General features: G+C 34.3%; 1 protein-coding gene across 2 annotated transcripts in view; it reads left to right on the top strand.

Annotated features, from left to right (window-relative positions):
• The first annotated feature begins 143 nt into the window (after window positions 1–143).
• Window positions 144–25,304, top strand: part of bt (projectin protein bent) — a 38,051-nt gene continuing 12,890 nt past the window's right edge. Inside the window, exons 1-26 of one of the 2 annotated variants that reach the window (XM_015927016.3) lie at window positions 144–285; window positions 491–582; window positions 668–1,035; window positions 1,496–1,517; window positions 5,373–5,535; window positions 7,373–7,523; window positions 8,008–8,151; window positions 8,306–9,018; window positions 9,986–10,394; window positions 10,469–10,765; window positions 10,836–10,987; window positions 11,054–11,297; window positions 11,386–12,278; window positions 13,539–14,625; window positions 14,736–14,822; window positions 14,905–15,471; window positions 15,560–16,216; window positions 16,372–16,755; window positions 16,856–18,658; window positions 18,815–19,235; window positions 19,436–19,878; window positions 20,019–20,593; window positions 20,710–21,019; window positions 21,157–22,473; window positions 23,231–24,493; window positions 24,762–25,136. In XM_015927016.3, coding sequence (XP_015782502.2) covers window positions 699–1,035; window positions 1,496–1,517; window positions 5,373–5,535; window positions 7,373–7,523; window positions 8,008–8,151; window positions 8,306–9,018; window positions 9,986–10,394; window positions 10,469–10,765; window positions 10,836–10,987; window positions 11,054–11,297; window positions 11,386–12,278; window positions 13,539–14,625; window positions 14,736–14,822; window positions 14,905–15,471; window positions 15,560–16,216; window positions 16,372–16,755; window positions 16,856–18,658; window positions 18,815–19,235; window positions 19,436–19,878; window positions 20,019–20,593; window positions 20,710–21,019; window positions 21,157–22,473; window positions 23,231–24,493; window positions 24,762–25,136 — 12,814 coding nt within the window. In that variant the 5' untranslated portion in view covers window positions 144–285; window positions 491–582; window positions 668–698. Of the gene's footprint in view, window positions 286–490; window positions 583–667; window positions 1,036–1,495; window positions 1,518–4,222; window positions 4,840–5,372; window positions 5,536–7,372; window positions 7,524–8,007; window positions 8,152–8,305; window positions 9,019–9,985; window positions 10,395–10,468; window positions 10,766–10,835; window positions 10,988–11,053; window positions 11,298–11,385; window positions 12,279–13,538; window positions 14,626–14,735; window positions 14,823–14,904; window positions 15,472–15,559; window positions 16,217–16,371; window positions 16,756–16,855; window positions 18,659–18,814; window positions 19,236–19,435; window positions 19,879–20,018; window positions 20,594–20,709; window positions 21,020–21,156; window positions 22,474–23,230; window positions 24,494–24,761; window positions 25,137–25,304 lie in introns of those variants that run through there. The other variant, XM_015927026.3, reaches the window with a different exon arrangement.

The following is a 25,304-nucleotide window of genomic DNA, read 5'->3' on the forward strand; positions in this document are numbered from 1 at the left end:
TTTATAGAATCATCATCGTTCTCAACTCTCCTTTTTGCTTCTTTCCGCAACCTAAATCCTCTGTCTACTTTGGGTGTATCTTTTGGTAATTTTTTGGGATAACTTTTCTTCTCTCATGCAACAGCTCATTACACACCTTAAACCGTTTGTCCAAAGGATTGTAAAGGTTACATCTTAAATTTAATTGTGAACTGTGTTAATTGTTGCCTATTAAGTGATTTAATCGACAACTATTATCCAATTATGAAACTGTGAATTCAATGTGTTCATCATCTAAACCCAAAAGTAATTTCAACTCTTTCTTTTTCTCTTTCTCTTGCATTTCTTTATCTCATTTTCCTCCATTTGACTTGTTGAATCATTTCTTTCTTTACCCATTTTTATCAATCTTTCCCTCTATTTGCGCCTTTTTACATTTTAAATGTATCGGTTGCTTAAAATGTTTTATTTATGTGATTTATTTTATTTATTTCAACTATCACTCATCTAGATGATCTTTAATCATTAACAATTCAGTTTATAACCAATTGGTGTCGAAAAAAAGGAATCTATGGTTTAAAATAGTTCAACCAAATTAATCTGGTAAATGAAAAATAATTTTCAATTCCCATGTTTCAAAATCTAAACCTTGTATCAGTATTGACTTTATTTGTCTTTTGTTTTCCAGATCAAAGAAAGGTTTATTGAATCAGAGTCAGATGAATCGTAAAAGGAGTATTGATGATATTGGAAATGAGGAAATTGCTCCAACATTTGTCAAGAAACCAAGAATACGACAAGAAGATGATGGCAATCGGCTTGTGTTCGAATGTCAGCTGATATCTTTCCCAAGACCAAAGATTACTTGGTATAAAGAGGATGTGCAAATTAAAGATGACCAAAGAATCGAGTCCCGAATTACAGAGGTTGGACCTAATAAATTTCTAGTCGCTTTGGAGCTGAATGATGTTATCGGAGACGATTCTGGTATTTATTGGGTTAAAGCTAGGAATAAACAAGGAGAAGTTTCAGCCTCGATCAAGCTCAACTTTACGCGTACGTTTACCCTAATCAAGTCTTATTGAAAGTTTAAGCCAAGCATCAAGATTTATTGACCAAAGAACGAATCAAATTTCAAAACAATGCAGATTCGTATTGCAATTTTATATAAGATTATTGGAATAATCGTCAAAATTTATCAGCCATCAACATCTTGATGTTAATTTTCATTCTGGCTCAATCTCTCAAGTCCATTTGATCAAATATATTCGGCAATTGTGGTGATCGAAATCTGGTTGCTAAACCATCACAAAGATGATTTAGCAGCTATTGTTTATCACTGCCTTAGATGAACTACTGCTAACCATTTCTGTAATGGAATACATTTTCAATCTCGACTTGACTTGAGTTTTTTATCAGAAATTCATAATTGCCTAATATACGAGATTTAATGGTCTTTAATACTCGTTCGTTTCAAATGATTTCTAATAATTGTTTTTTTTCTCTTTTAAAATAGCGGTGGACGCTCCTCATGATGAGTAAGTGTTAATTTAATCACTTAACCGTATTTTACTCTTCCTCTTCATCATCACTATCTTATTTACCCTGTGTGTTTTGTGCTTAAACAAGCAACTTGATTATCCATCAACGTGACACAAATCCGTCAATAATGAGTTACTCAGTAATCGTAAATTTGCAACTTCTTCCCTCTCCTTTCTGTCTAAATCTAGTCTAAACAATCTCGTAGCATTTTTCACAGTGCAAGTTGACTTATCCACTCGCACATAACACATTATACATTGTATTAACCCACCTTGAAGGCGTTCATCATAACCAGCTGGGAGTTTTAAACCAAACCTCAAACCAATTTATTTTTCGAGTTTCATATTCAGCTTCATTGTCACATAACTGTATTGTGATCTCAGAACATTCATTGTTTAGGATGAAATATGATTTTGTCAACCATATCATTTTAAAATGACAATTATCGCCATTGGTTCTTAGATCGATTCATCATGCATCTTACATTGATACTTAACCCAATCCTTTTTACTGGTTACAAAAATTAGATTAGATATTAACCTTGATTTAATCTGTTATGATTGTGTTACTAATTTGCCATGCTGTCTTAACTGTCAACAGTTAGTGGCTCCAATTAAACTGCTATACTTTGGATAAAGAATACATTTGACATTTATGAGATGATGATTAGAATGTTGTTTGTTGGTTAAAAGAAAGTTTTTCTTTCACAAGAAAAGAGGAAGATTCAGCAGATAACCTTTTGCCAGGAAATATCATTGTAAATATCACCTTTACAAATCTTGAGTGATAATCAGTTCTGCTTCTGATCCTGGTAAACACCCTAACAATCGGGAAAAGTCATGAAACACACGATACTCAACATGATGGTTTCTATTTTTTCAACTTTTCCTTTTCCTCCCTCATCATCATCTTCATAACCATCATCAACAACAACAACATATTCCTATTTATCCCCATCAACCTTGCTCATTTTCAGGATAGAAAATAGAAAGGAAAAAGATAAAGTAATGAAAAATTCAGAAGAAAATTTTGCTACCTCTAAAGCATTTATTAATAATTCTAACAAGTTCAACTAATCTTTTTCTCTTTCTTCTCTCTCTTTTCCCTGCTGTTAAAATAACGATGGTTGATGATAAATTGTCTGGTTAACTGATCAACAACAAAAACCTTTGACTCATGCAATTAACCATTTCCATGCTAGAAACAATTCCATATCAATAGCTCTAAAGATAAAACATTTTCATTCCCAACTCAAGTCTCAACAATCATTGCCTTAGCTTGTTTCAATTGTGATTTCATATCAGCATTGGAATCCCATTTAATCCTTTCAACAATCCTTAAATATTCAACCTTTAAGAATTGTTAAATACTATTTCAGGATGAAATGAAATCATAACATCGATTCCCGATTAAATCAGTTTCAGTATTAGATTGACAGATAATCAAAAATACCTCGAAATTATTTCTCAAAACAATCGCAATTTCATTCAAAGACATTTGTTGATCAACTTTTATTGTTGATAAATTATTCTCTTTCAAATTTTCACTGTTAACTAATTGCTAACCAAAATAAACTTGATGGAGTGAATAAACAAGTAACTTTCCAGACCAATGCATCAACACGAATAGCTGTTGGAATGCCTTGGAAGTTTTATCACCTTCATCATTGAATACTTTGTATAAAGTTAAACGAGCATGGAAAATTCATCAACAATTATAACTACTAATGATTATTAGCAAAAATTATCGACCTCTTAAGATAGTTAATTACAAAATTTGATATTTCATTAAACTCTAATGAAATGTAGAAAAGTGAACATTCTCAATTGATATCATTGTGGCAATTAAAAAATGTTCAATGTTGACAATTGATTTTGGTGATACTTTCCATCATTATATGTATTCAAACTATGCAAGAGCTTTTTTTACTTGAACCTTTCCCAAAATAACTTTTTGTTATTAGCAAAGATCACCAAGAGATTAGCACTTGTAATATTTTAAGCATCACTTGTGTGTGTTTCCCTCACTTGTAATGTGATAATCGTTTCAAATATTAATCAGATTTGAGGAGAAACAAAATTCAGATCAAGAGTTTTCTCATTAAACCATAACGTAAAGGTGATATTGCATATCAATATAAAGTGAATGATTGAATTGAAATGAATTTCAGTAAATTTAATGAAATCTCTCAATGCAACAAATTATGATTTGTAAAATTGAAATTGAAAATCAATATCTTAATGAGTCTAGATTGTTCAACTCTACAACTTGTGAATAAGTTTGCGAATAATTTTCAAATAATTTTCATTCGAGAACATTTTTTTTCTCTTCTCTCAACTTCGTTCAGCATCTCTGGAGGATCCTCTTCACTTCCTCCTCCTCTTTGATCTTCTCTCAATGAGAAAAGTAAAGGTTCCTCCTCTTGATCCACAAGCCAAGATTAGTAAAGGATGAAGAAGGCTGTTTTTAGGTTTCCAAAGTCGCACCCACTCTTAGTTGGCATATATTTTAAGGTCTCTCTGAGTTGGCCAAAAATGGACCGCATTCTTGTTCTGAGTTAAGTTCATGAGGCAAATGATGAAGACAGGGAGAGACATAAGAAAAAAAGAAAAAAAAGAAGAAGATAAACAGGGAGAGAAAGGGAGAAAAGTAAGACAATTTGGAAAGGGAAGGAAACATGGAAGTGTATTAATCAGAAAAAATGCGATCAAGAAAAGGGAGATTCAACAGTTGTTTCAACGGTTGAACATCGAAAGATTTTGTACATTGTTTTGCGTGTTTCTCTCTTCTTAATGGATTCAGTGAAATTGGATGCAGGATAATTTAAACAGTTGAACAGACACAAACAAATTGCCTGAGTGCAATTGTCACCAAACAATGTAATTATCTATGTTAATATATAATAATGATGGGACGGTTGTTTCAAACTAGTCACTTGTTATTGTTGTTGTCAACTCGTCACAGTAAATATTAACTTCAATATTTGTGGACAGTGCGAGTAATACGGAACAACAACGTTAAGGATAAACGTTTACCAGCGAATCCATCGTAATTTTTACATCGAAATATCGAGATAAACAAAGTAATCGAAAAATAACTTTTATCGATCGCTCATCTTTTCATTTTTGCCATTCTTTTATCATTTTCACCTGTAAAAGTAAATTTCCCTAAAAATCAAATTTCGCTTAGCAGTTAACCTTTTCTGTGTGCTTTTTGTGTATTCATCCTGTGAATCATTTCTTTTGGTGATTTTTTGTCCAACTAGTCTTGTTATCAACACCAGTGATTGTTACTACTTTAATCAACAATGGCCTCTAGGTTGGTAATTTGTTGGTCACTTTAATTGAGTCCAATTATAAATAAATACTTTACAGTGAATATTTGTTTCAGTGTTTACTTGCAATGGAATTTTTGTTTTTTTAAATCTGTACAAACTTGGAATCATGTTGAGTTATATTCAGTGGAAAGTTAAAGAGGATAATTGCAATTAAAATTTCATTGCTCATGGAATTTACGAGTTATAATTGTTCTGTATTTTAAGAAAGGGTTTCAGCTCCATTTGGATACAATTTTTACTCTCAACGTGATTAACAGTTTCTTAGTTTACAGTAACTTGATTTTCATCCATAAAAGGTGATATTTGATTGTTGACCGTTAAAACGACAATTTATACAATCCTTTTTCAATAGCTATTCAGGCTCAACATGAAACACAGAATTACCAAGATTATTGAAATAAACATGAAAGAAGAGGAAGAAACAAACTATGTTCAAATGAAATAAACAATGTCTAATGAAATTTATCTTTTCTTTTTCATGATCATTTTCCCAACCGATTATCTTGACTAACAGACAAATTGATGGATTAGCACCAACATTTGCCAAGAAGCCATCAATACGACAAGAAGACGATGGTCGTCGTTTAATATTTGAATGTAAAATCACAGCCGATCCTCAACCCTCAGTTTCTTGGTTTCATAATGGAACACCAATTGAACCATCTTCTAGATACAAGGTAAAGAGACAAATCAATTTAAAGCTATAAATAAGTGTTTAATTATCTCGAGAAGATGATTAGTGAACAGATTAAAATTGAACCCAAATTTTACTCCAATAGTGATTATTGGAGAAAAAAAACTGTTCAAAAATGTTCTTCAACTGAATCGTATTTTTGTGTTCATTTCAATCCTTATTTTTGCTTAACCGCATAAGTTTGTAATCCCTATCATATTTCAGGGAAACCTCAATCTTTCTGAGTGTGAGTGTCGTGTGGAGAGATGCTTGAGTGTATAAGTATAATGCATATAATAATACAACCGGTAGGAAGAAAGGAAATGTTCAGTCAAATTATGCTCTACTTGCTGAATCACCAATTTTACTTTTAATTTACTAGGCAAAGTTGCGCAGAAAGGTGAGGTAAAGTACATGTAACAAACAAACAAACAAAGATGAGTACTTAGTGTGTTACAGGCGCAACCACAGATTTACGAGTAATTTCAAATATTTTACCAATGAGATTGACTTGGATCGCTCTTTATTTTTAGCCTTTTCTTCGTCTACTTTTCATCTTTCCTTTTTCACTCTTCCTTCCCTCTCTTTTACCTTTCTTTTTAAATTCCTTTTTTAACTATTTTCGGGTTTTCAGGTTTTCAGTGGTTCAGATAATGAGAAATGTCAAAATTATCAATTCTCATCTTTTTCGTCTCATGATCATTTTTAGTCTTGATGCACTTTCATTCAGTCTGTTTAGTTGTTTTTTTACTGGTTTGATTCGGGTTTTGTTTTTGCTATCATATTCATTTCCATGTCTCCGGATAATCAGGGAATCATTGTTTGTCTACATTTTTATTCATCCTTTTAGGTTTGTCTGGTTGCATCTTTGGAAGAGTAAACAAGTTGTTTATTATTATGGATTAACAATGGTCTTTTCTTGAAAAAACAAGTCAAGGAAGCCAAAAGATTTGATTTAGACAATGTTAATCAGATTGGCATCACACCATACCTTTTCAGATTTCAGAGTGTTGTCTATTTCTGAAAATTAATCTCATTAAATGATGATGACAAGAAGAGAAAGATGATGCTGATTAAGGGCTAGGAGTTAGAAAAGTTGGAAAATTTGAAACAAGCCAGCAAAGTATAACAAGAATTATAATGATAAAATGACAAATAGAAACAAACATTTTCTAATTATAACATTTCCACCTTTTCTGACCAAACTTCTGAAGAAGATCTGTTTCAACTTGAATTGCATTTAACTTTCCGATCCAATAATATATTCGAGTGCTTCATATCCTTAATTAAGTACCAATTGACTTTATTGGAGCTTTTATCGTTTCTAACTCCAGAATTCCGATAACTTTGATTCAAGCAAATCTGGAGAATCACAAATATTTTTCAAAATCAATCGCTAGAAATGCTAAAATTTATTTCATTCTGATTTTAGATTTGTATTTTGAAAGAAAGAATTCATTTTGACCATTTGATATTATCATTCTGGCAAAATCACTTTGAGCTGAATTAAGCTCAAAATAAGATCTATTTTTAGGTTTACGTTATTTTATCCAACTTTTGTTGTTTTATCAACTTAATTATGAATATACTTGCGAGGTTCATTTTCAGCGGAGATTAATTTTCATGTCAAATTTGCAGTTTGACAAATTACTGAAAACACTTTTCACTTTAGCTGGTTAAAGTCAATCCTTTTGTTTCCTATTCAGCAAATATATTTAATTCAGTCAATTTAATTGTCTCATGATGCATTGAGTTATCAAGAAATGTTGATTGCTTTTGCATCTCATATTTTATGTGAAAGCTTACTAATTAAACCTTTCAATTTTCTTATTGATTTACAGTTAACAGTTAAAAAAGATGTTGAAAAGGCCAACAATTATCTTGCTCATATGGAAATTACTGAAGTACGAGTTGAAGATGCCGGAAAATACAAAGTAATAGCTAAAAACGAGCTTGGAGAAAGCAATGCAAGCATAAGTCTTAATTTTGATAGTAAGTAAACAATGGAATTATCAATCAATTTTGAAAACTGAACTTGAGAAACTGAACTCATCTGTGAAATTTAAATATTCAGTTTAATGGTTAGTTTTGGTTGAGCTTTGCACATGTTAATAGGTCATTGAACTTTGATTCAATTTTCTTGTCAGAAGGTTTGCAAATTTATTTCAATATGTTATTCAGTTATTCAGTAAAAAGTAAATTAATAGGTTAGATTGAAAGATAATTAAATTTGTTTGGATTAATATTAGTATCAATATCAAAAAGTGAAAAAAATGGTTCAACTTGATAGCTGCCAATTCCTTGTTTTATTAAATCACAAGTAATGTTTTCCCTACAATCCTGCCAAATATTGAGACAACATTTTTTTTGTTTAGTTTTCATTGCGACAATCAAATTGCTCCAATTATCTTGTTATAATAATTATAGCAAATGATTCTCAAGCATTTTATAAATATAATTATTTAACTTTAACTAGGTGATGACACTTCGGTACCAGCTGATAATGCAAAACCGACATTCACTGAGAAACCTGTAATAAAACAATCAGACGATGGTAAAATTATATTTGAATGTCGTCTGGTTGCTGAACCACCGCCAACTATTGAATGGTATCACAAGGGTAAGAAATGTTTATAATTGAAATGAGGACACAAAATTGAAAAGTGATTATCGTTAAACCAAATCAAATATAATTGTTGATAATCTGCTTTCAATTTTAACCAAACTTGCCATCATTTTAACTAATTTGATATTTTTGTTCAACTATTTGTCAGGTAAACTTGTGAAGGAGGACAGTCGCCATAAATATAGATTGATATCTGATAAACATCATCATGTTGCCTCGCTCGAGTTGAGCCGTGTTGGTGGTGAAGACGGTGGCGAATATCGTTTAGTAGCCAAAAACTCGAAAGGTGAAGGAGTTGCTCACATAAATCTAAACTTTGAAGGAGGCCGACCTAAACTACCAGAGGGTAAAGCTCCACGTTTCCCTAAAAAGCCAACAATCCGTCAAGTGGGAGGTGATCTTGTCTTGGAATGTATTGTTGAAGCCAATCCTAAGCCTGATATTTCATGGTTTCATGGGACAAAGGTTATTAAAGAAGGTGCTCGTCATAAAGCAGCCATTAAAGAAATCGATAAAGACACTTTTGCCCTTTCCTTGGAGATTAGGGATCCTTCAAATGACGATGGAGGAACATATCGATGTAATGCAGTTAACGAATTGGGCGAATCTAATGCCAATATAGCACTCAATTTCCAAGGAGGAGGTGAAGAGGAAGACCTTTCACCAACTTTTGTGACCAGGCCAAAGATCATTCCAAAAGACAATGGTGCCCTTATTATACTGGAGTGTCGAGTTAAATCTACAACAAAGCTTACAACAACTTGGTACAAAGGGTCAACTTTAGTAAGGGAAACAACTCGAATCAAGAGTAGCATCATATCTGAATCAAATGATGAATATACTGTTCGACTTGAAATTAAGGTAAAACATTTTACTTTCCAACTTGGTATTTCAATTTTGTACTGTAAATGTTTGGAAAGAGCAAGAAAAAAAAACAGATAAATCTGGAAATATTTTGATTTATAAGCTGATAATGATGATGATTGAGAAGCTTGTTTTGGATCATCTCAAAATCACTCATTCTTTAACCACCTCACAATAACAACGACAATACTAATGGAAATGCAAATATCTAGTCTAAAATTGTACGCTTAATGGTGTGTTTTCTGAGTGTCTTTTCGCTCTGTTTTCTCAATTCTCCTCTCAATTGGAAAACATCCAAATTGTTGAAGATTCCTTCTGGTTAATGTTAGGTTAACTCGGTGTGTGAAATCATTAAATCACCGAGTGATAAAAAGTGTGAGTTTGTAAGTGTATATATATTTTTTGAGATGAAAAAGACAGGAGAATAAAAAAGAAGGGAAGAAGAAAAAGCAAAAAGTAAAATGTTGAAAGAAAAGACAGAGATGATAAAATGAAAAGTGCCTTCATTCTGAAGCCATGAAGAGACAGTGAAGAGAAGCTGAAGAAAGCTTAGAAATTTTGAAAATTTCCTTCAATTTCCAGTAACATGCCAGAAGATATTTCAAACCTTTCTATATTAAATATATTAACTTGATTTTTAAATGTAACTTGTTTCCTCAAAGCATTTTATTGAGAGACAAGAAATGCATGGAAGCAGAAAATAGAACAGCTAAGCGTTTCAAAGTAAAAATGAAAACAACTTGTTTCTTTATTGTTCATTTAATTGCTCAGGAAACATTGATAAACTTTCGCTCTACATTATCCACATTTAACCCAATCTCCTTGACAAGTTCATCCTTCCTTTGGCTTACAAACAAATTGATAAACATTAATTTTATTATTTCTTACCTTTTACCTGATTTTGTATTTTTATTTGTTGCTTGAAATTTTCATCAATATTTTTTTCTCAATTTTCCATCGATAGGATCCAGCTAAAGATGATGGTGGCGTTTATAAATGCAATATTAAAAATAATCATGGTGATATCAATGCTAACCTTAATCTTAATATTGAAGGAGGTGATATTCAAAAGGCCGGTGAACCTCCAACTTTCGTTGAAAAACCTAGAATCATTCCCGAAAATAATGGCAAATTGATTATAATGGAATGTAAAGTTCGTTCAAAACCTAAACCTGACATTGTTTGGTACAATGATGGTCAAATTGTTCGTGAAACATCTAGAATTAAGTTAATTGTTAAAGAGGAATCAACTGATGTTTATACTATAAGATTAGAGTTAAGAGATCCAGAATTAACTGATGCTGGTCAATATAAATGTAATGTACGTAATCCAGCTGGTGAAAGTAATGCTAATCTAAAGCTCAACATTGAACGTAAGTTGATTATTGAATGAAATTTGTTTTTTTAAATCAAATGTCTAACAATGATTCTTATAATTTTTATTTAGTTGCTCCTGTAATCAAAGAGAAACCTAAGGTTATCAAACAAACCAAGGAGAGGAAAGTTGTTATTGAAGTACGAATTGCTTCTGGTGCAGCACCCAAAGTACAATGGATGAAAGAATCAACCATTGTTCGAGAAGATTCTCGTCATGTTGTTCGAGTTAAAGAAGTATCCAAAGGTGAATACGCTGTGGCCTTAGAGATAGATAGGGCTGAAAAACTGGACAAGGGAGTTTACAAAGTTGTTGCTAAAAACGAGAAAGGAGAATGCACTTCTCAAGCAGTTACAGTTGATGTTGATGGTATGTTTTAAAAAATTGTTGATTTTGACCTTTAGTTAACTTTAATGTATTAATGTTGTCTTTTTCGTAGACATGGCTGAAAGTAAAGATGAAGAGCCTGCCAAGAAACCTAAGCTTGACGAAAACAAAGAAAACAAGGAAAATAAGGAAAATAAAGAGGTCAAACCAAAACCTGGAGTTAAAGTGGCAAAGCCCATGTTTATCTCTCAAATTAAATCACGAGTAAGTCTAAATCCAATTCTTGAGTCGATGGAAGTTAATTTCAATTTTTAATTTCTTCTTTTATAGACAATAAATGAAGGAAGTGAAATTGAATTCAAATGCACATTCACATCCAAGGAAAAAGTATCCATTACATGGTTTTACAATAAAAAACAGATTTCCAATTCAAGTAAATACATGATTTCATCCACCGAATCTTCGTCTTCATTGAAACTAGTGAGCGCTCAATTCGAAGATAGTGGAGAGTATTTAGTCAAAGTAGCAAACTCTGGCGGCGAGGTTGAATCAGCAGCCGAGTTGACTGTAAAAAGTAAGTAACTGTCATTTGAGTCTTCAATTGTCTACAAGTTATTTTAACTAATGTGGACTCTGTGTTCTCTCTTTTATTGTATTCACAGTGACTGTGCCCAAACGTGAACCAACTAAAAAGGAAAAGGCAAAACCTGAAGAAACTCAACCTGAAAAGAAGCAAAAACTTGAACCTGAAAAGCCTGTAGAAGAAAAGCCGGCCAAAAAACAGATTGAAAAGCAAAGTTCAATCCCTGATATTCAAGTGGAGAAAGAAAAGTCTCCATTACCTGCTCGAAAGGATTCACAAGATTCTCAAGGAGGACCACCGCTTAAAAAGAAAGCGTCCATCCCAGTAGTTAAAGAACCAACTCCAGAACCTGAACCAAAACCTGGAGGACGTCGAGGTTCTTTTATTGATGCTCAAGGAAATCAAGTGCGTCGAGGATCGTTTATAGATGTTGGTGATGTTCAAAGTTTAAGGACTTCACCAAATCGTCGCGCAAGTGATTCAAGGCGACCTTCTGCTTCTGAATTTGATCCAACTGATAAACCCTCTACAGCTCTTCAACCCAAAGGAAAAGAGCCCAAGATTTTAAACTATGGTGAAAATCAACAAGGAACTGAAGGTAAAACAGCCTTCATTCAGTTTGACGTTGAAGGTGATCCAGTGCCACAATTTAGACTGTACAAAGATGGTCAAGAAATTTACGAAGGAGGAAGATATTCCATTGTTACCGATGGCTCAACAAATACCGTTTACTTTTGTATTAAAAAGTCTAAATCTGCTGATGAAGGGCGATATACCATTGTTGCTTACAATGTTCATGGCGAGTGCAGTGCTGAAATTGGTCTATTCATTGGTGGTGAAGAAGGTATGGATTTCCGTGCCATGTTGAAGAGAGGTAAACGCCAACAGTGGAAGAAACAATCAGACGATCCTGATTGGGGTAACTTGAAAGCCGTTGAAGATGAAAGAAGAGCATCTCTCAAGGAAATAAAGGTAAGGATGAATTTATTATTATTTCGATAATTTCACCATTCAATGAACATCAAAGAGTTTGTAAGAAAAGTTCAGTTCATCCGGGACTAATAATTAAGAATCGGGTAAAGAAAAAGAGTTAGAAATCATTTTCACAGATTATTTTGATCAGCTCAACAATGTTATTACATTTTCCATGCAATAGTCTTTTTCATCATTCCTTTCAAGCAATTTAAAATTAAGTTTTCAAGTCATTTTCATAGCTTTATGGTGTTAACATAAACATTAACAATCAAAACATCAAACAGTTGCCATAAAGTTCATGATAATGATATAAAAACACACGAATATGGCCAAATGATTATGAATAAGTCATCCTTTGAAAACTTAATTACAAATGTATCTACTAATTTTAAAATAAATGTTATATGTTTATTTGTTGAACAACCTTTACTTTTCAAGGAAATTTAATGTTGAAAATTTATTTACATTAATGTCATCATCAAATACTATCAACAATGTTTTTATGTGTATTCATTCATAACTGTTATTCATGTCCATTGCGTTTATAATTCAAATTATCATAAATTGGTTCAATAACAGTTGAACAAGGAAAATGCCAACTTATCTGATTCCGTTTTTTGGGATCACTACTTGTTGTCAATTATTATAATAATAATGCCAAATATTTCCCTTATGTTAAGACCGATGTAACCAGTCCAAGAGGAAGCCGTCGACCATCACTTGCAGAGATAATACCAGATTGGCCAGTTTTACACCCGCCAAGTAGAAAACGCGAGGTTTGGATAAATGATTGTCCACTAAAATGATGTGGATATGAACAAGCATTGACAGGCAAAAATTCAATTATGAAAGTCATTGCTTTAATTATTGTTCAGTGGTCAATGTCATATGCTACTGTTGCGGCTGCATATTTCACTTGATTGTATTTACAAACATTTTCATTCTCGATGTTGTCAAATTGCTAATTTAATCGCTATCGGTATTATCACTGCTTTTGCTGTTGTTTTATTTTGCTTCAGCGTTGCTTCTTGTCTGCTATTTGTCAAAAGATTGGTTGTTATTTTTTTACCTTATTAGTAAATAATATACACAATTATGTATTTTGTGTTTGCTTGTTTTTTTCGGTAAATTTATATTCTTGATAATTTTGATGATATTTTGATGTTGTATTACTCGATGTTACTTGGTGTTTTGTGTTGTGTATTTGCACTGATTTTACTGATTCTAATGAATTTCTTTTTTTCCAATTGTTAACAGAAACCAGAAATATTTACCAAACCTTTACAAAATCAAAAATGTAAAGAAGGACGAGACAAAAAGATTCGCTTTGAATGTGTTTTCAGTAAAGTTGGAATCAAAGCTAAATGGTTCAAGAATAAGCAAGAACTGTTCATGGGACGTAAAAATCACATGGTTAGTCAAGGTGATCTCCATGTTTTAGAGATAATCAATCCAATTGTTGAAGATGAAGGAAAATACATTTGTAAATGTTTAGATGCTACAACCGAAGCATACCTGGACGTGGAACCACCGGATCCAGTGTATAAATTTGTGAAAAAATTGCCACCTCAAAGTAAAGGATACACTGATCGAGAATGTGTTCTTGAATGTGCCTGTAATTCACCGAAAGCACCTGTTAAATGGTACAAAGGGGACAAGAAATTGGAAAACAGCGACAAATTTATCATTGAACAAGATGGACTTGGTAAAAAGTTCTTGAAGATTCAAAATTGTACCATGGATGATGCAGCTGAATATACTTGTAGGATAAATTCAGAAGAGTTTACAAGTACCAAATTAACTATTGCTGAACAAGCGTTCAAATTTATGCGAGTTTTGAGAAGTATGAGAGTCAATGAAGGTGAAACTATTACCTTGGAATGTGAAGTTGACGATTGGGAAGCTCCAGTTACATGGTATTTCCAGGGAGAAGAGATTAAAAAAGATAAAAGGATTGATATAATTGCTGAAGGACGTAAACGTCGATGTATTATCAAAAAGTGTAAAATAACTGATGAGGGAAAATATTTGGCTAAAACAAAAGGCGATGAAACGGAAAGTGAGGTTCTTGTTGAACCTGCTAATCGTTTCAAGAAGAAGCTTGAAGATATTCATACAATTGAGAAGAAGCAGGTTGTCTTTGAGGTTGAAATGACCGATACTCGAGCTCCATTGAAATGGTACAAAGATGGACAAGAGGTTACACCATATGACAGGATTCACATCAAATATCATGAGGATAAGTACACTTTAACCATTGATAATGTCAAACTTGAAGATGCTGGTGAATACATGGCAGCTACACCAAATATAAAAACAAAGTGTCGCTTAACAGTTGATGAAGGTATTTAACAAATCTTAAGATTGCAATTTTCATTTTAAATTTTATTTTATACTTGTAAGCGTTTTTAAAGTGAATATTTATTTATTTTCTGATTTTTTTAACTATTACAGCTGAACGACCTCCACTTATTAAGTTGGACCAAACAGACTTCCAATCTGATGTAAATAAACCGCTCATAATTGAAATTCCCTATTATGGTAATTGTTTTGAATTTACGTTTGACAAATTTGTTCTTAATATCGAACGAGATTAATTCATTGTTTTTTTCTCTCTCTATAGTTCTGGGAACAAGGACTTCAGATGTAGTCGCTAAGTTAACCCGAAATGGTAAAACCGTATCATCGAAGGATGTTGAGGTTGTTGTCAGACAGGACAAAGTCATTTTGACTTTCCGTAAAACTGGACGTGACAATTCAGATACATATGGATTCACCTTGAGTAATGCTGAAGGTGAAGCTAAGAAAGACTTGAAAATCAATTTTGTTAGTGTACCTGCGCCACCAGAAGGTCCCTTAGAAATATTAGATCTTTTCCGAGACCGTTGTAAGTTAGCCTGGAAACCGACAAAAGATACAGGAGGTATTCCTCTCAAACATTATTCAATTGAAAGACAAGCTGTTAGTTCACGAGGAGGATGGATTGAAATAGGAACAACTGAAGATTGTAAATTTGATGTTAAAGATCTTGAATACAAGAAGGAGTATCGTTTTAGAGTTCGTGCTGTGAACAAGAAGGGAAGTTCCGAACCTCTAAGTTGTGTTAAAGATATAATTGCCAAAGATCCTTATGATGAGCCATCAAAGCCTAAACCACCAGAAGTTACTGATTGGGACAAAAATCATGTTGGTAAGTATGATTTAAACGATTTCTTAACATCTGTCAATAGAAAGTATAATTTGAGAGAATAATTAACTTTTGATTTCGTTTTTTTCAGACCTAAAGTGGGCTGCTCCAGAAAAGGACGGTGGAAGTCCTATTACCGAATATATCATCGAATTTAAGGATAAATTTTCTCCAGAATGGTCAGTTGGACCGAAAGTGCCAGGAAATAAGACTTCTTGTAAAGTACAAAATCTAAAGGAAAACATGCAATATCAGTTCAGAGTGATCGCTGTTAACAAAGCCGGTCCAAGTGAACCTTCAGATCCTACCAAACCTCATATTGTTAAGGCAAGGTTTGTTAAACCTTACTTATTAGGAGATGGTTTGAAAAACCTGGTCGTCAAAAAAGGTGCTGTTATCAAATATGATATTCAATTTTTCGGTGAACCACCTCCAGAAGTTAAATGGGAGTTGAATAATGATCAACTTTTTGCTGGTAGTAAAATATCCATTGAAAATACAGCCAAGAGCTCTGTCTTTCAAAATAAAAACGCTGTTCGAGCAGATAGTGGTAAATATAGATTGACATTGACTAACTCATCTGGCTCTTTTGTGTCTGAGGCCGATGTTGTTGTGCTGGACAAACCAACACCACCAGAAGGTCCACTTATTTTAGAAGAGGTTCGAGCTGAACATATAACCGTTAAATGGCGAAAGCCTCGAGATAATGGTGGAACTGATCTGAAAGGATACGTAATTGAAAAGATGGGTAAGTTTGGTAGTGAAACTGAAATACTAACAGTTTTTTATACTGTCATACAAAACGCGTTTACGTTTTGATTCTTAATTCACAAATCTGTAAATTTGAATTTTTAACTATTTAGATATTCATTTTACTCAATTAATTTCTCTTGCTATCTGCAGATATGGATTCTGGCAAATGGATCCAATGTGGTGAAGTTGGCCCTAATGATGACAGCTTCAAAGTCGAAGGATTGACTAAAAATAAAAAGTACAAGTTTAGAGTTAAAGCTATAAATAAAGAAGGTTTATCAGATCCATTAGAAACAACTGAACCTGTCGTCGCTAAAAATCCCTATGATGAACCATCCAAGCCTGGTAAACCAGAGATTGTTGATTACGATAACACCAAATGTGACTTGAAATGGGCTGTTCCTGAAAAGGATGGCGGTCGGCCAATCACTCATTATGTAGTCGAGATGAAAGACAAATTCAGCTCTGATTGGACTGAAGTCTTGGTTACACCGGATGCCAAGAATGAGGCTTCTATCACTGGCTTAAAAGAAGGTAAATTTATAAGTTTTTCAATTGAATTATTTAAATTAGAACATAGACCAATCAAATATGAATATGATTCACTAACTTTTTAATGTCTTTTTATGTAAAGGAAACACTGTTCAATTCAGGGTTCGAGCTGTTAACAAGGCTGGACCAAGTGAGCCAAGTGATGCAACTGATCCTCATATTGTGAAACACAGAAACTTGAAACCAAAAATTGACCGAACTAATCTTAAAAGTATTACTATCAAAGCTGGACGATCTGTCAAATTTTTGGTTGATATAACCGGAGAACCTCCGCCAACTGTTGTTTGGACCTTTGGTGAGGCTAAACAAAAGTTGGCCGACGATGATCATTTCAAGATAGTCAACAAAGATTACCAAACAGACTTTAACCTACACAAAGCAAAACGCTCACACTCAGGTCTGTACACAGTCACGGCTTCCAATGCATCTGGAACTGATTCTGTAACAGTCGAGATTAAAGTACTTTCCAAGCCAGCCAAACCTGAAGGCCCACTTGAAGTAACTGATATCCACAAAGAAGGGTGCAAGTTGAAATGGAAAAAACCAAAGGACGATGGTGGATGTCCAATCAAAGGTTATGAAGTAGAGAAATTTGATAAAGAATCGGGTCGCTGGACAAGATGTGGAAAAACAGATAAACCAGAATTCGAAGTAACTGGACTTATTCCAAACAAAGAGTATTTATTCCGAGTTGTTGCTCAAAATGATGAAGGTGACTCTGAACCACTTGAAACTTTGTCATCAATTATTGCCAAAAATCCATATGACGAACCAGACAAACCAGGTACTCCTGAAATTGTGGACTATGATAATAAGTCCGTTGACCTTAAATGGAAGCCTCCAAAAAGCGATGGTGGAGCTAAAATTACACGTTATGTTGTCGAGAAGAAAGAAAAATTCCAGTTGATTTGGGAAAAAGCATGTGAAGTTCCTGGTGAAACATGTGAAGCAAAAGTTGAAGACTTAACTGAACGGTCTGAATACCAATTCAGAGTTATTGCTGTTAACAAAGCTGGTCCTAGTGAGCCTAGTGATCCAACTGGAAATCATATTGTAAAACATAGGAAATTAAAGCCTCGAATCGACCGAACCAATTTAGAGACAATTACAATTAAAAAGGGAAAATCAGTCAAACTTGATGTTAACATCTCGGGAGAGCCTCCTCCAACTGTTAAATGGTTCCTTAAAGACAATGAAATCAAAAATGACGATCATTATGATATCATTAACGTTGATTACAACACCAAATTCAACATAACTGATGGTCAAAGAAAACATTCTGGCAGATATAAAATTGTTGCAACCAATGAACATGGTAAAGATGAAGCTGAAGTTGAAATAGTTGTGTTAGCAGCTCCAAGCAGACCTAAAGGTCCTCTTAAAGTTGATAATGTTCATGCTAAAGGATGTAAACTTAAATGGGAAAAACCAGAAGACGATGGTGGAAAACCTATCCAAAGCTATATTATCGAGAAGCTAGATTTGGCATCAGGAAATTGGGTTCCTATCGGACGTACAGATGATACTTCATTTGAAGTAACCGGATTAACACCGGGCAAACGTTATCAATTCAGAATAAAGGCCAAAAATGCTGAAGGTGAATCAGAACCTTTGGTCAGTGATGAGCCAACTGTAGCTAAAAATCCATATGATGAACCAGGAGCACCAACTGACTTGACAATTCCTGATTGGGATGAGAAAAGTGTTTCGCTTGCATGGAAACGACCAGCAAACGATGGCGGTGCTCCAATTACAGCTTATATTGTTGAAAAGAAGGAAAAATTCGGTAGTTCATGGGAACCATGTGCTGAAGTTTCGGGAGATAGTTGCAAGGCAAAAGTTGAAGGTTTAAAAGAAAAAGCAGAATATCAGTTCCGTGTTAAAGGTAAGTTCATGCTGATTGCAGTGGTTTTATTGGATGAGATTATGTCAAAATAATTATAAATTATGAAAAAAAAATATTCGCAAGCTTTAATTCATCTTTATTTACAAATTTATTTAACTCGAACATTACTAATGAAAATTTATCGTTTTCTAATAGCTGTGAACAAGGCAGGTCCTGGTGAACCCAGTGAACCAACGAAACCTCACTTAGTTAAACACCGATATCTTGCTCCAAAAATCAACCGTGACAATTTACAACCCATTACTGTAAAAGCTGGTAACATGGCGCGTTTAGATGTTGAGGTGATTGGAGAGCCTCCTCCAACTATTAGCTGGAGTTTTGCTGGCAAACCTCTTGAAGAAACAGGTGATATCAAAATTGAAAATAAAGATTATGAGACTCATATTCAAATGAAAAATATGTCCCGACCACAATCTGGCAAATACAAGATACTTGCTGAAAACTCATCTGGAAAAGATGAAGCAGAGGTTGAAATTATCGTACTTGATCGTCCTGGTAAACCCGAAGGACCTCTAGAAGTGACTGATGTCCATGCTGAAGGTTGCACACTCCAATGGTAAGTCTATCGAGATAAACTTACAATTTGTTAGTCTCTAATTCACAGTTAGGCGAACATTTCTAACGCGTTGGAAAATCCAAATTTATCAGAAAATTGAGTTAGTCTTGAAGTTTAGATGTACTAATAATATTGAACACATAAATCTCTTATTATCTTCTTACTGACGAGTCTTTACTTTTGTTTACTCAATAAAAAAGGAATCCTCCAAAAGACGATGGAGGGGTGCCGCTCGAAAGCTACACAATTGAAAAGCAAGATACAGCAACTGGACGCTGGGTGCCTGTTGGAAAAGTTCCTGGAGATAAAACTGAATTTGCTCTTGCTGGTTTGGAACCAAACAAGCGTTACAATTTCCGTATAAAGGCTAACAATGCTGAAGGAGCTTCTGAACCTTTGGAAACTGATCGTTCAACCTTAGCCAAGAATCCATTTGATCCACCAGGACCACCAGGATTACCTAAAATTGACGATTACGATTCGACATTCGTTGTGTTGAAATGGGAGCCTCCACTTCGAGATAATGGAGCACCAATTACAGGATATTTAATTGAAAAGAAAAGCAAATACTCTCCTGACTGGGTTACATGTGCTGAAACTTCTGGACCTCAATGTCAAGGCCGAGTTAACGACTTGACGCCAGGTAAATATATTGCAAAATAATTACAAATTCAATAACACTATTAAATTTATGAGTATCTAGTACCACTAATATCACTAAATTAAAAATTATTAAATTGTCAACGCATTTATAATCATAATCTTTTCTGCCAAACTACTCAGGTGACAAATTTGAATTCCGAATAAAAGCAATCAATAAGGCTGGACCAGGTGCACCTTCTGAGTCAACTGGACAGTTCTTGATGAAACCCAGGTTCTTGAAACCCAAAATTGATCGAACCAATTTGAAAAGTGTTACGGTCAAAGTTGGTCAAATGGTACAGTTTGATGTTAATGTCATTGGAGAGCCTGCTCCAAAGACAATCTGGAAACATGAAGATAAAGAGCTTGAAAATGGCCAAATTTACCAAATCGATAACATCGATTACAACACTAAGTTCTGTTTATTAAGAGCAACTCGAAAAGAGACTGGCACATACAAATTGACAGCGACAAATGAGGTTGGTTCTGATGAAGCTGAAGTTGTTATTACAGTTTTAGGAAAACCATCGACACCTAAAGGTCCCTTGACTGTGTCAGATGTTCATGCTGAGGGCTGTAAACTAGCATGGAAACCACCAGATGACGATGGAGGGTGTCCAATTGAATGCTATGAAATTGAGAAACTCGACGAAGAAACAGGTCGTTGGGTACCGGCTGGTAAATCATCCGAACCATATTTCGAAGTTACAAATTTGGTAAGTTTGAAGCTACATTAATTGCTAAAAATTTCTTAAAATTCACTGTACCTGGAAATTAATAATGAAATAATTAACATGAATCAATTATTGATAACATTTTTATGCTTATTTAGACACCTGGACGAAACTATAAATTCAGAGTTCGAGCTGTAAATAAAGAAGGAGACTCTGATGAACTTGAGACTGATCAAAGCATTTTAGCTAAAAATCCTTTCGATGAACCTAACAAACCAGGAAGACCCGAGCCAACTGATTGGGATGTTGATCATGTAGATCTTACCTGGTCTGCACCAGCTTCAGATGGTGGAAGTCCCATTACAGGCTATATTATCGAAAAGAGAAAGAAGGGCGGTCGAAAATGGGAAAAAGGACGAGAGATACACGGTAACGTTACCAATGGAACTGTACCAGATTTAGAAGAAGGTAAATTAATTTCTATTCCTTAAATGAACTACTTATTCATTTATCTATCGTTATGACCCAGTATTATGGCAAAATTATTCATTTTATTCAACATTTTCTCATAAATGATAATTGTTTCTTTTTTCTCAACTTCAAAGGTACTGAATATGAATTTAGAGTTTTGGCTGTTAACAAAGCTGGTCCAGGAGAGCCCAGTGACCCATCAAGACCCATCATTGCAAAGCCAAGAAAACTTAAGCCTCGTATTGATCGAACCAATCTTAAACCAACAACAATTAAAGCTGGTCAACCAGTTAAATTTGATGTTGACGTTAAAGGAGAACCAGCACCAACCATTACTTGGACATTTAAGGGTGAACCATTACAAGCTGGAGAGAATGTCAGTATTGAAACTGAACCTTATCATACATTATTAATGTTGACGAAGACTAAGCGTGCTCAAAATGGAGTTTATAAAATTACTGCTAAGAACGAACACGGTGTTGATGAAGCAGAAGTAGAAGTCAAGGTTCTTAGTAAACCAAGTAAACCAAAAGGTCCTCTTGCCGTGTCTGATGTTCATGCTGAAGGTTGTAAACTGAAATGGGACAAACCTGAAGATGACGGAGGCGAGCCAGTAACAGGCTATGTTGTCGAAAAACTTGATTTAGAGAGCGGCAGATGGGTACCAGTTACGACTACAAGAGATCCTGAGGCTGAAATAACTGGACTTATTCCTGGTAAAGAATACAAATTCAGGGTTAAAGCTTTGAATGCTGAAGGTGAATCTGAGCCATTAGAAACTGAAAAGTCAACTTTGGCCAAGAATCCATTCGATGAACCTGATAAACCAGGCAAACCCAAAGCCACAAATTGGGACAAAAACTTTGTAGACTTAACATGGGATGCACCAGCCTCAGATGGAGGAAGTCCCATTACTGGCTACATTATCGAGAAGCAAGATAAATACAGTAATAAATGGGTCAAGGCAGCCGAAGTCCCTGGAAATGAAACTGAAGCTCATGTAACTGACCTGATTGAAGGAATGCAGTACAAATTCAGAATCAAAGCTGTAAATAAAGCAGGTCCAAGTCAACCTAGTGAAGCTAGTGACTCTGTTACAGCTAAACCACGAAATTTAGCACCTCGTATTGATCGAACTAATCTACGAGATGTCACAATACATGCTGGACAAAGTATCAAATTTGACGTCAAAGTCCAAGGAGAACCCACACCAAAAGTTACTTGGACCCAGAATGATCAACCTTTGACTGGAAGTGATCATTGTACCATTGATAATGAGCCCAATCGAAGTAAATTTGTTATTCCATCAGCTGAACGAAAAGATACTGGCGTTTTAAAAATAAAAGCTGAAAACGTTAACGGAGTTGATGAAGTTGAGGTCAATGTAACTGTTCTTGATAAACCATCAGCTCCTGAAGGTCCTCTGGATATTTCTGATGTACATGCTGAAGGTGAATACTCAAAATAATATACTTTATTAGTTATTTAATTACAATCAACCGTTTTTCAGAATCGGTTTCAAACACGTTTAAATTGCATTCATCTTAAAATCTTTCTAAATTTCATGTTTCTAACTTTTTGTGCACTTGGTCAGAATTTTTCGCTTTTTCGAATGACCTTGAACATAATTCGTCCCAAGCAGTCAATTCTGACTTGAAATACTATTTTTAAAACCGATTTCTTTCTATTCTATAAAAATGTTTTTCTTTCTAAATAGGCAATTTAATTTGAGCGATTCAGCAAACAGAAAGATTTTAGCATAAAATCTTAATCTCAAACATTTTTTCGTTATTTTAAAATCTATTAGCGAACTTCGATGCAGTATTTTGGAGAGGAATGTTCTTGCTCTCAATATTCATGAAAATTTCATTGAAGACTGTTGAAGAATGTTATGATTGTATGAAAAGTTTCTTGTTAGAATTTCTTAGCGTATTCAATTGTCCAATATTAAAACTGTAAAAATTATATTAGAATAGTTTTTTAATTTCATATCAACCTCTTGACCAGCCAATTTTCAAAGTAGAATCAAACTCAGAATAATTATTTTTAGATTTATAATTATTCCTGTTTTTATTTATTAATAATTTTTTATAATTAATTTTTCTTTATTTTTATAATTATAATTAACAAGGAACTTGACTGAATTTATATTGCATCAATAACATTCAATTCATTTCCTTTCCTTCCATTTCTTTTTGAATTCTACAGGCTGTAAACTAAAATGGAAGAAGCCTAAAGATGATGGAGGAGTTCCAATCGAATGCTATGCAATCGAGAAGATGGACACTGCAACTGGACGATGGGTGCCATGTGGACGATCTTATGAACCACAATTTGAAGTGGCAAACCTTGAGCCTGGTAAAGAATATAAATTCAGAGTCTCTGCAATTAACGCTGAAGGTGAATCGGCTCCACTTGAAGCGGAACAAGCAATTTTAGCCAAAAATCCATTTGAAGCTCCTGGTACTCCTGGAAGACCAGTTGTTACTGGAGTTGATCGACATCATGTAGACTTGAAATGGGACAGTCCAACTAAAGATGGAGGAGCTCCAATAACAGGCTACATCGTTGAAAAGAAGAGCGCTGATGGAACAAAGTGGGTAAAGGCTATTCAAACCGACGGACCTATGACCGAAGTTCGTGTTCCTGATCTTGAAAACGGTGAAACATATCAATTCAGAGTACGAGCTTTGAATGCTGGTGGTCAAAGTGAACCAAGCGAACCAACGAAACCAGTGACTTGCAAACCAAGTAAACTGCCTCCTCGCATTGATCGACGAAACTTACGACCTATCGACATAAAAGTTGGTGAACCTTTTAGTTTTGATGTTAATGTTCAAGGTGAACCAGCGCCAGATGTACAATGGTTTATCAAAGACTCTCCTGTGAGAGAAACTACTGATTTAACCATCACCAATAAGCCATATAATACTAAATTAAATTGTGATCGAGCTGAAAGAAAAGATTCAGCCGTTTATCGAATTGTTGCCAAAAATCAATACGGTATGGACGAAGCTGACGTCGAAGTTACTGTAGTAAGTAAACCTGGTAAACCAGAGGGACCATTGGAAGTTAGTGATGTTAACAAAAATGGATGTAAATTGAAGTGGAATAAACCTAAAGACGATGGAGGAATGCCTCTTGATGGCTATTTAGTTGAAAAGTTGGATCCTGATACAGGATCTTGGGTCCCAGTTGGTAAAACATTTTTACCTGAATTTGATGTTACCGGACTAACTCCAGGAAAAGACTATTCATTCCGAGTAAAAGCTGTTAATAAGGAGGGTGAATCTGAACCATTGCAAACACTTGCACCAATCACTGCCAAAGATCCATTCTCACCTCCTGGTCAGTCTGGAACACCACAAGTTACAGCATTCTCACCACAATCAGTTGATTTGAAATGGGACGCTCCTGAAAGAGACAATGGTGCCCCAATTACCAGTTACATAGTGGAAAAGAAAGAAAAGGGTAAATATTTTTCATCATTCGATCTGATTGTAAAAGATTAGGTTCAAATTTCTTTATTAAGAGTTTTTAAAATTAATTTTAATGAACGATGACGTTGCTTTTATTTCGTCTGAACTTCATTTTAACTATTAATAAATTTTAGAAGAATAACTCTCATTCGGATATAATATTTGGATTCTTAAATACACTTTATCAATCTTTATGCGTTTTCGTGTAAACGTTGGTAAAATTTTGAAAAATAACTAGCATTAATATCTTCTTTTTTCAGGAGGATCGTGGGAAAAGGCCCTTGAAATTCCAAGTGACATTACCAAAGCTCATGTTCCTAACCTAAAAGAGGGCAAAGAATATGAATTCCGTGTTATTGCAGTCAATAAAGCAGGTCCTGGTGATCCAAGTCTTCCATCAAGACCAGTTATTGCCAAGAACCCATTCGATGAACCAGGAGCTCCTGGTCGTCCCGAACCAACTGATTGGGATGTGGATCATGTCGACCTAAAATGGTCTGCTCCAGCTTCAGATGGAGGAAGTCCTATTACAGGATATATTATCGAAAAGAAGAAAAAGGGAACTCGTAAATGGGAAAAAGGACGCGAAATCGTCGGAAATGTTACAAGTGGAACTTGTCCTGATTTAGAAGAAGGTAATTATGTTGAAGTTTAAGACGTTATTATGGACTTGAGGCCATCTAATTACTCAAACATTTTTTGTCTATCTTTACATTTGAATATTTCTCGGTATTAATATCCAGCTCTGCAATGCTTATAAGATTGTAGTAATTGAATTTTTTCATTTAAGTTGTGAGAGTAAA

Source organism: Tetranychus urticae, chromosome 2 (assembly GCF_039701765.1).
Source record: "Tetranychus urticae isolate SD_2017Ah chromosome 2, NJAU_TeUrti_SD_1.0, whole genome shotgun sequence".
In the NCBI taxonomy this organism is placed as follows: Eukaryota; Metazoa; Arthropoda; class Arachnida; order Trombidiformes; family Tetranychidae; genus Tetranychus; species Tetranychus urticae.